General features: G+C 36.4%; 1 protein-coding gene across 17 annotated transcripts in view; it reads left to right on the forward strand.

Moving 5' to 3' along the window:
* The window catches only part of cadpsa (Ca2+-dependent activator protein for secretion a), a 212,713-nt gene extending 200,946 nt beyond the window's left edge, over nucleotides 1-11,767 (forward strand). For all 17 annotated transcript variants that reach the window (XM_088424134.1, XM_088424131.1, XM_088424135.1 and 14 more), the window contains 2 exons: nucleotides 4,723-4,827; nucleotides 5,767-11,767. In XM_088424134.1, the coding sequence (XP_088280260.1) occupies nucleotides 4,723-4,827; nucleotides 5,767-5,940 (279 nt within the window). In that variant the 3' untranslated portion in view covers nucleotides 5,941-11,767. The remainder of the gene's footprint in view (nucleotides 1-4,722; nucleotides 4,828-5,766) is intronic.
* Nucleotides 11,768-14,074: the final 2,307 nt, after the last annotated feature.

Below are 14,074 nucleotides of genomic sequence, written 5' to 3' on the forward strand. Positions count from 1 at the left end.
TCCTCTGGATATTTGTCCATCATCGTTTTTAATTGTTTAATTAGTATGTGTTGTATACAAAATATAGATGTTTTGAGCAATCGGAAAAAAACATCAAAGAAAAGTTCCATTTGTTTCATGCAATTTGCTAAAAATTGATTGCTAGATTGTGATACATATAGGACACAAAAGGAAATTACAGGCATTTTAACCTCATCTATTTTTTTTATTTACTTTTCAACAATATATTTATTGATGAACCCTGCTGTTTGGGCCTGATTGGGATCAGACCAATGTGCAGAGCGAAAATCTATTTACGATTAAAACTAATTGTTTTTAACTTATATATAAGTTATACCACCAGTCTGGACTGCTTGAGAATTGATCCTGCATGCAGCCCTTGAGCCAAAATGAGTTTGACACCCCTAGTCTAGCATAAATGATCGGCTAGCAAGTGCCTTTTATACTGTATAGTGGCAAGATAAGCCTGTAACAAACTGATGCCTGTTTATGCACTTTAGAGCTAGATTTTTAGTTTTCTTGCCATCTGCTTGTTCAAAGGAAAACAGTTCAGACACCTACTGTACTTTGATGACAAATGATGGACCATCAAAAAATGTTTGAATGCGTATCTCTGATGGTTACAAAAAGATGATGGAAAAGTCGGTCAAACAAAATGACGGCCCAACGATTATAGTTTGGTTTGGCTTGAGAAAAATGTTGGACTAACGAAGGGGACCAAGGGCATCAACGAATGACAGACCGGCAGAAAATTTGTAAAATGTCCACCTCTGATACACGGCAGTACAGTGGGCCCCCGTGTTACGAGATTAGTCTGTCCCACAATTGGGCTCATAAGGCGAATTCCCCGTATGGCGGGCAATCTAAACCTATGTTAAATAGCTAATGGGTTTAGAACCCCAGATAAAAACATCAAAATTGTACATACATATTAAAAACAGGTATCAAAATAGTATAGTAAGTGCTACGCTTGTATAATATACATGTATACAATCTGAAAACATCATAAATAAAAAATGTAGAAAGGGTTTATTTACCTTTGAGTGGCACTTGTTATGCCCATATTCCCTAGTAAGGGTAGACAAGGCTAGGCTAGCTTCGTATTTCTTGATTATCTCCAGCTTCGTTTCCATATAAATCATCTTCATACTTCTCTCTTCAACATCACTAGCAATCTTGGGACCCATGGCTAACCCTTTCAACTTTGAATTAAGCAGTAAAATGCACTATAAATACGGTTTTGTTACCTCTCATGATAGAACAAAGCTTTACCATTCCACCATTTTGAAACGAGTGAGGCCGACCAACAGCAGACCAGCATCTCCGTGAGGAGACGCTAACCAATCGCAGACCAGCATTGTAGTGATGCGTTGCATGGAGGAATTGACGGCAACAGAAAATAAGTGCAATTACCGAAAAACACCTGCAGATGGAGACAAAACAACACAAATACAGCCAACCCCCTGGGGTCATGACAGTTGTTTTTGTCGCAAAGCAAGGAAAATACTTTTTAAGAGGGGATGAAAAAACTGTAACCCCGGAGTCCACTGTATTTTATATTATAAATTTTGCAAAAATACTGTCTCGTTCTCGTGGACTGATTCTGGTGAGACAGCGCATATATTATTACTATAATTATTCTTTCATCAATGTATCTCTCCATGAAAAATAGTCAAAAGGTCAAGTAGGTAAGTCATGAAGAGCAAACACACTTTTGTATTGTTTGCGAGTCTGCTGGTCCGCGTCCTTTTAAGGGTTATTTCAGACCATATGTGCACATAATATAAAGGGGTATCTTATACTCAGAAAATTATGGTACTTTCTTACCCGATTTATTTGCAAAATAAAATCCTTTCTAAAGTGTAACTTGATGGTGATTAATCTGTGTTTGAAAATGGACATTACGGGGTCAAATATCAGCTGCAAGGGTAGAAGAGGGATATGAACTGACAAGAGATATACATCACTACTAAATTGGAGTACATTTGTCTTTCCAAACACGGAACATCTGCCACCTTCCAAATTCTTCCAAGCCATCCCTAGATTCAACGTGCATTCGTTCTTCTGTGACCCTGACGGTTGAAATAAGTCGCCTTCTATTAGTATCAGCCTGTGCTCATTATTATCCATAAATTACACTTGACAACAGCCGGGCCCCACAGAGGAACATCTGAAAGCTTTCGGCTCCCGTGCACATTGTGCCTTGTAGATATTAATGTCGGGGATGCTGATCTAAATTGAGCAATGACAAAATCTCAAGGTTGAAATGAACACCTTTATTAAGGATACATTCAATCAAGAGAGCATGTTGTCAGAACTGAAAATGTTAATTTCCTAGTTTTGTTAAAGAGAAAAGTTTTAAATGGCAATTTTTGTTTGCATGTTTTAAAGGCCACCACAAAAATATCTGAAAATCTCCCTCTTTCTTGCTCACATTAGCACACTATGACACCTGTTTTCTATTGAACATAAACTACAAAGACAACACTAATTTTGACATGCTAAAGGCATACTACAGCAAGATGTTCCATGGCCTTCGACAAGTGCCAATAGGTCTGTCAACACAACGGATTGTCTGTTCTGATCTGTGTCAAGAGCAGTGGTGGACCATTAGGGCCAGCAAGGCCTTCTCCGCTAGCCTAAAATAACCTGATATTAACATAACTATAATAAACTATAATAATTGTAATAACTAGGGCGGCTCAGTGGCGCAGTGAATAGCACGTCCGCCTCACAGTTCAAAGGTCCCGGTTCAAATCCACCTGGCTCCGGCCTTCCTGTGTGGAGTTTGCATGTTCTCCCCGAGCCGGCGTGGGTTCTCTCCAGGCACTCCGGCTTTGGACATACTAAATTGCCCTTAGGTGTGATTGGGCGTGTGATTGGTCGTTCGTCTCTGTGTGCTCTGTGATTGGCTGGCAACCAGTTCAGGGTGTCTCCCGCCTACTGCCCGAAGCCAGCTGAGATAGGCGCCAGCAAGCCTGCGACCCCTGTGGGGATAAGCGGCTATAGAAAATGGATGGATGGATGGAATTGTAACAACTATGAAAAAAGTCCATTTCTTTTTTCAATTTTCACAGTTTTTACTAAATACATATATTTTATATATAAAATTGTTCCCCATATCTGTTCTTTTTGTATCATTTTATATCCATTTGGTTACGCTCCTTGCAGTGCTGTAGCTTTATGTAAGCCTTTTTAGCCAAGTCGAATTCAGCTAACTTGTGTCGCTATGTTGTGTGAAATCTGCCTTCGACAGAAGCCAGGGCATTCGCGTCAACACGGCGTGGGCTTCTGCGCAAGCGCAGATGGATATGTCAGTGGTCCTAATGCTTAATAGACAGCTGTAATAGTCAATTGAGCCATAAGTTCGCCATCTAGACGCCTCATGTTGAACGTGACGTGACTGGATGCTCACTACACAAAGGTGATGGTATATTGATCCACCATGTTTAACGTTGGAAGTCGTTGAATCAAGTTATTAAAAAAAAGTTATTAAAAAAAAAAAAGAAGAAAAAAAACATGTTGCTCAACCGTAAGTTAACTGCAACCATGAAGCATAGCAAACATCAAAGCCAGACCCGCGGACATTTAGCAGAAAATTCAAAATCTACTCGCTTTTTTTTTTTTAACCCACATTGGCTGAAGAAGAACAAAACGGAAATTGGACCAATGTAACTTTCAGCATTGGTGGCCATGTCAATACAAGAGGATTTATTATTGGGAAACTCTACAAGCAAGTCATTGAAGTCTTTCTAAGAAAGAAGAATGGATTTTGTATTGAAAGAAGTGGGAGACATTTTGGTGAGTCGAGCATTATTGAGATTTATTGTTTTCATTTTTGATGTTTTTTTTTGTAGTTTTATTTTGTTCACATTCAATTAGTGGCAAAGAAATAAAATGATGTTTTTACATTAAAGTGTGATTTGTAATTTAGCGAACAATCTTGTTAAAGCTTGCCTGCTTTTGATGTCATGTCCTGTCTTGAGTTTTTCCTGTTGTGGCTTTATTTTGTGGAATTTGACTTATTTTGCTTTTGGGTTCGTGTTGTTTTTCCCTGGCGTCTGTCGTTAGTTTAATTTGTGTCACCTGTCATGAGCGTTTTCCAGCTCTATTGTTTCGTGTTTTGCTCAGTTTCTGCGAGTAATAAATCGTTTTACTGACCCCATCTCATCCTGCCTCCCTGCATTTTGGATCCACGTTCCACATCCGTCGCCAACATGACACTTGATGGACTTCATAAAACTTTGTGGCCAAATAATTTAAAATTATGATTAATTATTTTTAGTTCTACCAGTATCATGCAAAATGATAAGTTTCAATTGCTGATGTGGGTTTATCGATGCTTAAATGCTCCGGAAAATAGCCTGTGTAGCCCAGTAATGCGTACCTGTGGGGGGGCCGAATCACTGAAGGCCTAAGTGTGAAACGCACTGACCGCCACTGGCCAAGAGCTTACACTAGTTAGTCCTTTTTATTAGGATTATATTATGTGATGCTTCATTGCCAGCTGTTTTTTTCCTGGAGTAAACACTTAAAAAGCAGACTGTTCCTCTGGGGCTGCTGTTTGAGAGGGACCTTGTTTTTTTTTTTTTAAATAAGGGCTTTCTGCAAAATTGTGTGGGTGTTGTTCAACTGGATCATAACATCCTCTGTGCAAATGAATATTTTTGTTTCATCTTCTTACTGCTGCTTAACTCATCCACTGCTACTGGTGTCTTGCAGCAATGGTACACCAGCACAATGAACCTCATCGGAACGTGGCTTACTGACCGCATGGACCTGCAACTGCATGTTTATCAGTTAAAGATTCTCATCAGAATCGTCAAGGTGACAACTTTATTTTACATTTTTAGTCAAATCAATGAAGGAAGTTTCCAACAAATGAATATCAATGTCTGTTGAAGGTGTATGAGGCCTGTTTTTATTTGATTCTATTGTCCTCACAGTTAGTAATTGAAATTAATAACATTTTTAAGAATCTGATTTCATTTTTGTTGTTTTATGATTCAATTCTATGTTGATTTTCCTTTTGAATATTTTATGGGAAAAAGGAGAATAAACAGGTAGCCTAACACCCACTTTGTGATATGTCTTAATCATCTTTTAATAAAATACTTGTTCAATAGTAACTTGACATTACAAACCCAAATGTGAGGTCTTAAGAGCCTACTCAGGGCTGAGAACCTTTGACAAAATATACGTTAGTATATGATGATGATGAGTGAAACATCAGGTTGAAAAAAAAAAAAAAAAAAAAAATATATATATATATATATATATATATATATATATATATATATATATATATATATATATATATATATATATAAAATTATTTTATTTTATTTTATGTATTTATTTAATTTAATTATTATAATTCAATTCCAGTCGGCTCGGGCCTCCCTGCACGGAGTTTGCATGTTATTTATTTCATTAAATTCTCAGCTGTTGTATTTAATGGGAAAATATTTTCACATGATTTCAATTTTTTTTTTGTCTTCAACTCGTTTCCTGATTCTCAAAAGGCCAAGGTTTAAAAAAAAAAAAAAAAAAAAAAAAAGACGAGGCGTGTTTGTGGGCGCCTATTTCCTTCTTGACAGCAGGGCTTTACTTTTTGTGAGATGATGGGCCAACTATGTGAAAATGTGGACTTTGGGATATTTTAAATCACCACATATCAAGCAACATGAATTACAAACATGCATTATTGTGTGACCTGTCTAAAATGACTTTAACACTATTTCTCTTTTGCTTCATGATCTTTAGAAAAAATACCGTGACTTCCGCCTTCAAGGGGTTCTGGATTCCACGCTAAACAGTAAGATGTATGAAACTGTTAGAAATCGCCTGACCTTAGAAGAAGCCACTGCCTCGGTGAGGGAAGGAGGGATGCAAGGCATTTCAATGAAAGACAGTGATGAAGAGAGCAGCGATAACTAAATTGCAACGACAAAAAGAATGTCAAAGCAGTTCACAAAATGCTGAAAGAAAGAACACACACAGCCTTCCTGAGCTCAAAACACAATGACCCAATGATTGACTTTTTTTGTGAGCTTTTGTTCTTTGTTCATGTAAGAGTTTATTGTTCATGTCAGAATTAATGTAAAGGAAATTCAACTTGTGTCTGTAACACTCGCAAGATGTGAACTTACCTTTTCAAGTCCCTGTTTAATCTTAAGATTGAATTCACCACAACAATAAAATCAGAAGCAAACAGTCATGAAGGGAAAAAAAAATGGTAGTAAAATGGACACTGTAAACAGCACAAGGTAATTCAATAACAAGCCCGCTGGTGAACATTGTTACATTCAGGTGTATTGAAGTCTTGTGTGAGTGTCATACAGTATATCAAACTATTATTAAATTGTCATTGAGTAATATTGTTATAGCTTCATTGAAAATGACACTGGTAAAAATGGTTACTGGCAGTATCAGGTCTGTAGAAAAAAAATGTTGTTTTTGTTTTTTTATTTAGCTTATGTTTCGTGTACTTAAGCTTCCGATTTCTTTTCTCCCAATACTGGCTGTGGCTTGTAGTGACAGAGAAGTGAAAGACGCTATTGCATGTTTTTTGTTGTTGTTGTTGTTTTTTTGTTTTTGTTTTTTTCGGGGGGGGGGGGTCATGTTACTTGTCTTTTTCTTGTTGTTGTTGGGAATACACATATTTTATCAACTTAAAAAAGAACAGAAAATGATGTCAGTCAATGATGTATTTAATGATTTTGGCCATTTGTCTTCGCTGCTGACAACAAGCCTCATATATACTTGATGTATTCTCTGAAGCTTCCTCTTCGAACAGCATGCAAGCAACATGTTACTAAATTGTATCATTATTTAGATTGTCAATTGACAAAATCAATATTCACGATACGCCTCTTCAGTCTTGTTCTCCATATGAATAGAACAACTGTTAAACATGCTGCAAAAAAACTTTAATCAAATACATGCTGTATTTTGTTACTGTGACTACATATACAGTATAATATAATACTAATATAATTTGATATCAATACCTCAAACTGATAGAAGAAAGTGAGATAGTAAGCGATGCCTTGGGCAAAGACATTTCACTAAATTTCCATGTTTGGTTCTAGGGAAAAGAATAATGAAAAATTCTACTGTTTTAAATAAAAGGATAACTTTTATTTTCAACTATTTATCCGCAGAGGTTTGCAGCTTAAGTTCACATAACTCAAGTTGTTTAGTTGACTTAAGTTTACCGATAGTTTAGATAAGACCACAAAATACAAACCTCAGTTCCACTTAAGTTGGCATTGTCTAAACTGTTGATAAAACGACAATGCAGTAATATACAAATCTTTACAACCTATACAAATTGAATACCCAACAAAGACAAGACATTTAATGTTCCAAATGATCGACTTGTGTGTAATTTTTAGTTTGATGCCTACAACCATTTCCCATATTTTTTTATTGGAGACAGGTGTGTCTTGATGGCAGGCCATCATGGTTGTTGTGACATGCAGAAAGTGGATTTGCATTGTTTTGCTGAAATAAGCACTTATGTCCCTGATTGAGATGTTGCTTGGATGATAGAAGACAAAACCTCTTTGTACCTTTGAGCATTGAATGATGCCTTCAGAAATTTGCAAGTTGCATGGGCCCTAAGAGCATCCCAACACCATGATAAATGCTGGCTTTGGAACTTTGCTCTGATAACAATCCTGATTGCCACTTTGCTCTTTGGCGTGGAGAAAACGAAGCCCCTGAAAAAAATCGGAAATGTGGACTCATCAACTCGCAGTACATTTTCCCAAATTGCATCAGTCCATCACAGATGAGCTTGTGGCACCTTTTATGGATGCTCTCATGATGGTGACCTGTGTTGTAATTATGTTGTCCACCTGTATTCCTCAACTTTCCGAGTTACTTGTTGCTCCTGTCCCTGCTTTTAAGGAATGAGTTGAAAGTATCAAATTCAAATTGGAAAATTTTGCATTAAAAAAAATTACAATCATTTCAATTAATTTAGGCCTTAAATATCTTGTACTTTGTAGTTAATTAAAATATAAATAATTTTCAAATCATTGTATTCTCCCTTTTACATTTTACCTGTGGCAGTGCGTGTGTCTCACCTTCGCCTTCAGTGAAGTGTGGCTCAACCCTCAAAGTACCATCATTTTTGACACCATAGAGAATTCATATGCAGAAGCACACGTACGTATTACTGGGCATTGGATCACCTTAATCATGTACATTACAGGCTAGTTTCCGGAGCATTTAAACATCAATAAACCCACATCAGCATTTAAAATGTATCCATTTATGTGAAACTGTCAAAACTTAAAAATAAAAGAGAATTTTGAATTATTTGTCCACAAAATCCACCAAGAGTAGGCACATTTGAACAAAATTGTACTCTAAATTACAAATCACAGTTTAATAAAAGAACATGTTATTTATTTCATTTTATTTATTTACCAATAACTGAATATGAACATAATAAAATTATAAAAAGCATAATAAAACAATACAAATGAAAAAATACATCAATAAAATGCTTGCACTCATCAAAAAGGCCATCTCCCAAAACACTGAATTCAAAACAAAAACCATTCTTCTTTCTTTCTTCAAGAAGACTTAAATGACTTGCTTGTATGTCTGAGGGTTTCAGTTCCAACAATAATCCTTTTCTATAGGATATTTTAATTCACTTTGAAATGTTTGATTTCAATTTAAAAAAGTCAGAGAATGACCTCATGAAATGGATTCTATGAATGACTTTCTATGAATTCACTTTGAAATGTTTGATTTCAATTTAAAAAAGTCAGAGAATGACCTCATGAAATGGATTCTATGAATGACTTCATAGAAGCACAGATTGTCACATCCAAACTGCCAAGCTTGCTTGACCTGCATAGCGCTGCCTCCCATGCTGAGTATCCGATCGCAGAGTGCGTACATGTAACGTTCAACGTGACGCTTTTTAGCTGTCCTTACTGCCGCCAACTCGTGATCTGATGGGCTTTTGCAACTTTCGATAACTATGTGCCCGTTGACTCACAGTGCACAGACACCCACGACTGTGATTGGATAAAAACTCTGACCAAAAACTACAATACTGGAAAGAATGTAAACCAAATTAATATAATATGACATGAAGAGAAAACAATATGGAGAATAATTATACATATGTAAAAATACATATATATATATATATATATATATATATATATATATATATATATATATATATATATATATATATATAACTACAGTAACTACAGTACTGCATTACTCTTTACTGTAACGCGGGAATGTAATATATTACACGCAAAAAATTTTAATATTGTACCCATTACAAATGAGAGTAAAGTAATGTATCACACTGTATTTTTTTTCACCCAAATTCGCCAACTTCATTGCGAGATTGACAAAATGGCAAAATGTTTACTTGCTGATCTACTACAGCTGAGATGAAATGGCAGGTTGAATATGGAAATTATGTACACAAAATGGACATACGACTATTACTTTCAGCTCGCTAGAGATAGACAAGAAAAATAAACTTTTTAGGTGCACTTTGTGCGCAATACCTAAAAAGCTGTCCACTTCGCAAAATAAGACCAGTAATTTGACAAACCATTTAGAGCGGAAAAGAAAACACTTGGAGGACTTGCGTCATGTAGCTTCGACATCAAGAGGTTAGAAAATTTCTTAGGAGATATGCTGCCGCTTTCCACAGTGCATTCACCAGCATTTGGAAACCTTTTCAGCAAGATCCCTGTCACAACCAGCAATAATGACAAGGTAAGCTAACGCTAATTTTCACTGTACAATTGCTATTAATAATAGTCTATACATACTGTAGTTTTGGTCAATTGTGTATCAAGATGAAGCATACAAAACTCATGTTAGCCAGTACGTTAAACACCTTAACGATGATGTAAGCTAGCTGCTAACGTTAGCGCCACCGACCAACCATCTAATTTTGAAACGTGTCTAACCTAGCCAACTGATCTTGAATTTGAAAATTAACATTGAAATAACATCATAAATAAAAACATATATGAAGGTTTTATTTACCTTTGAGCAACGAGCTTGTTATGACCATATTCCCTAGTGAGGGTAGCCTAGGCTAGGCTAGCTTAGCCTTATTCGTACTTTTTGATTATCTCCAACTTCCTTTTCATATGAATCATCTTCTTACATCTCTTTAACATCACAAGCATTCTTGGGACCCATGGTTAACCAATTCAAGTTTGAATTAAGCACTAAAATGCACAAGAAATACAATATTGAAAGCCCTCTCACACAACATAAAGTTTTTAGGCAGCCATCTTTGTGACCCCGTGCACCGACCAATAACAGACCGGCATCTTTGTGAGCCCTGTGAGCCGACCAATAGTAGACCAGTATCTTAAGGAGTAGTGACGCCGACCAACAGCAGACCACCATTGTAGTAATGTAAGCAGTGACTCGTGTAGTGACATATGAGCGCATTGCCCCTAGTAGACATGCGCGCACACTGACCGCCATGTTTGAAAAGAGCTTTTTTTTTTATATGTCACAAGATGAAAATAATAGCATAAAGAGGGGACAAAAAAACATCATGATCCACATCGTAAGGTGATAAAAACGTAAAGCAGGGACATTGTAAACTGAGGGTCCACTGCAATGCATTACAGTTTTTAAGTAATTTGCCCAACACTGTATGTGTGTGTGTGTGTGCGTGTGTGTTTAGGAAAAATAAATAAATGAAATTGACTTTTTATAATAATTATGATAATGGTGTCAGGTTATGTTAGGCCAACAGAGAAGGCATTGCTGGTTCCACTGACGGCCCACCACTTCATTTTACACCTCTTCCCAACTTTGTCTTAAATTGGGGTTTGTTGTTGAGATTTAATAATCACCACCTCTGCTAGTTGCAGCTGTTGCAGTTCAAGACGAATTTGCCATAATTGAAGAATTGAATTTTAATTGAAGTCAATAAATCAGATCAGCACAACCATCTGATTTAATTATTATTTCCACCCCAAGGCCAGGGATCGTTCATTTAACCCATTGGACAATGTTTTCTTCTGACAGACTATCACGAATGAACATCACTAACAAAGTGAAGTATGGTAAAATACAGGTTGGCTCCTTTTTAACCCTTATGTGGCCAATGGTGATTGTTTGGCACTGGTCTGCATGAGCAGAAGAGTTAAAAAGGACCCAAACATACCATTTATGGGTTAAAACATATGCTAACTATATTGGTATCAGTGGGCAAAACCAAAACTTTTAATACAAATGTTGCATAAACTTTCAAAGCTTTGTTTGAATTAAGTAAGGGGCCATATGTACCAGTGAAACTGTCCATTGGTTCCTCACTAATGGACGCTCATTTTGCCAATGAACTACTGTCATCTTTCTGAAATCAGCATCTACTCACATTTTTATTTTGGCCAACCTGCTATTATATTTGTGTTTACTTCCAAACTGTGTGTGTGTGCGTGCGTGTGTGTGTGCGAGTGTGTTTGAGTAGACATATTCTTTCAGTTAGTGTACAACACAACCTTTAGTTAGGCACATTTTTTAAATGGATGAGATGAATGGATGGGAAGTTTTTCAAATGGTTAATGGTCTTTATGTATTTTACTTCTGTGAGTTTTCTGTGAGGCATGTAAATCGGTATTCACTTTTCCAAATGTTTTTGCTCCATTATGTGAATTTACCCATTTGTGTTGTCCCGCTTCTGACACCGCGCAGAATGCATCAATATTACGAGCATTTGAATAAAAGTTAAATACCAACAGAATTTGCCCTTGTTTTTGTGTTTTTTTATTTGTGTATTTAATTGTGTGCACAGAAGACAGATTTAAACAAGCAGAGTATTGTGTAACCGTTGTTTGGTTACGAGTAGTATTACAAGGAGCACTTTGCATGCTGTGCCAGTTGACAGCAAAATATACATAAATTAATATACCACATTGGCCTTTGCTCCACCCTTGAGCATCATTTCTTAAGAAGAATCTGAGATTAATGTGGATTAAAGCATCATCTTGTGACTTGATATTACTATCCAGACGGAGATTGAAAGAATTGCCAGTGCTCAAATGACCAAAATCAAATCCAGGGCCCAAGACGGAAGCTAAAACCAGTCAAGGGGATTAGTTATAATATAGTCCCAAATTAAAGGGAGAAAGCATACTTTAAATTATTTTTCTTGTGGGGATCAGGAAGCAATCTTTCTACCTCTAGTTGAGAGAAGAACACGATTTTGGATCCCGCAATACATCAAAATTTTTATTTACTTTTATGTTGCAGGTTCACTACAAAAAAAATGGTATGAATTGAAGAAGTGTCACAGTTTCCTATGTTTTTGACATGAAGCGCAACATGCTGACGACATAAAAGAAATCTTAGACTAACTGTACAACATACTATATACAGTATTAGGGCTAGGCGAAATTATAGATATATTGCAATATGAAGTGATGCAATACACATTGAATTCCCATTTTGTTGGATGCCTGCAAGCGGATTTTGATCATTTGCTAAAAACACTTGCACTAGCTGTACCATTTATGAGCAGATAGGGACATCAGAACCATTTTGAAAATACAAAAATACATGGAAAGCAAAAGTGGGGGATTGGAGATTCTAGATGATGCCTTTTCATAATACAGACTACTTCGTGGTCTCAGATATCGCGGTCTCAGTACTTCGCGTTTTTTTCCAGGAAAAATAAAAAATATTTCAAAATAAAAAATAATTTTAAAAATGTGCAAAAATGTACAAAAATTGAAAAAGGGCAAAAAAGTACATTATACAGTACTGTATTAATCAAATAACGAAGTATTATTAGTTAATAACTATGTTAATTCTTCAAGCGTTAGAGTTCGTGACGTTTTTCATCTTATTTTGAAATGCATGCTTTTAATTTGTCGGCTCGCGTTGCATTTCCGTTTCCTGTTTTACGGTCTCTGCGTGTCATTCGGCTCGTTACGGAGACGTAGCGAATGACAACGTGAGCTCATATTTATAGTTTATTATCATTTATTTTGATAACGCACGCTACTGCCTATGTTTGGAAAGCGATGAGTTTTTATTCTGTTTATGTGTTCGTTTGTTTAGAGGTTGCACTTTATAGTTAGTAGTTGTTGTTAGTTGTTGCTAACCCGCTAATGTCGGCTAAAAATACAGTAAATTCATAGATTGAGTGTTTATATGTTAGTTGACTGACTTTAAGATTGTTGTTGATTTATTATTCAACAGATACTACATGATACACCATACATGAGCCAAAATAAATGTGAAATTCAACATGATGACTTGCGTACTCTTTCACCGGAGTCTTGGTGCAGACAACCAGTCCTGAGAACAAATTCTCAACAAACTAAGTAATATTAGTTATTTAATGAATATACAATAATGTTAATAAGGATAATGTAATGTTAAATAATAAGAGAAAGGAAATAAAATAGGCAAAAAATACAAAAAAAAAAGATTGTTTATGGTTACTGCGGCTATATTGGCGCGTACATAGAAATCTAGGAACTGATACCCTACATCGCGGGTTTCAGACTTCGCGGGGAGGGGTTGGCAGCCCCCTTTAACCGCGAAGTAGGGGGGATCATTGTACTCTAAACTTATCGTCATTGCGCATTTCTTGTTTGTGAAGAAGCAAATACAGTGGGCCCCCGTGTTACGAACTTAATCCGTTCAGCGGCTAAGCTCGTAACTTGAACTGCTCGTATGTCGGGCAATCCAAACCTATGTTAATTAGTGAATGCGTGCAACGCGCGCAAAAACCGTAGGTAAAAACATCATGACTTTATACACATATTAAAAATGAGTAACATAATCTACTGTACAGTTACATTAAGTAAAATATACAAAGGAAAAATAACATTTACTTTTGGGGCGACGTGACTTGAGCTGGGTGGAGGCAGAGGGGAGTAGAGACCAACCCGCAGAATTTATTTATTTATTTTCTTACACGGGAACTTTTCTCAAACTAGAACATATCACTGGCGATTTCCTTCTCTTTAATCCATAATAGAAGAAGCCTCTCAAATTTGTTGTCAATCGAGGTCCGTCCCCCGGCAAGGAAAGTCTTGCC

Source organism: Hippichthys cyanospilos, chromosome 9, assembly GCF_059441005.1.
Source record: "Hippichthys cyanospilos isolate Australia breed blue-spotted pipefish chromosome 9, RoL_Hcya_1.0, whole genome shotgun sequence".
In the NCBI taxonomy this organism is placed as follows: Eukaryota; Metazoa; Chordata; class Actinopteri; order Syngnathiformes; family Syngnathidae; genus Hippichthys; species Hippichthys cyanospilos.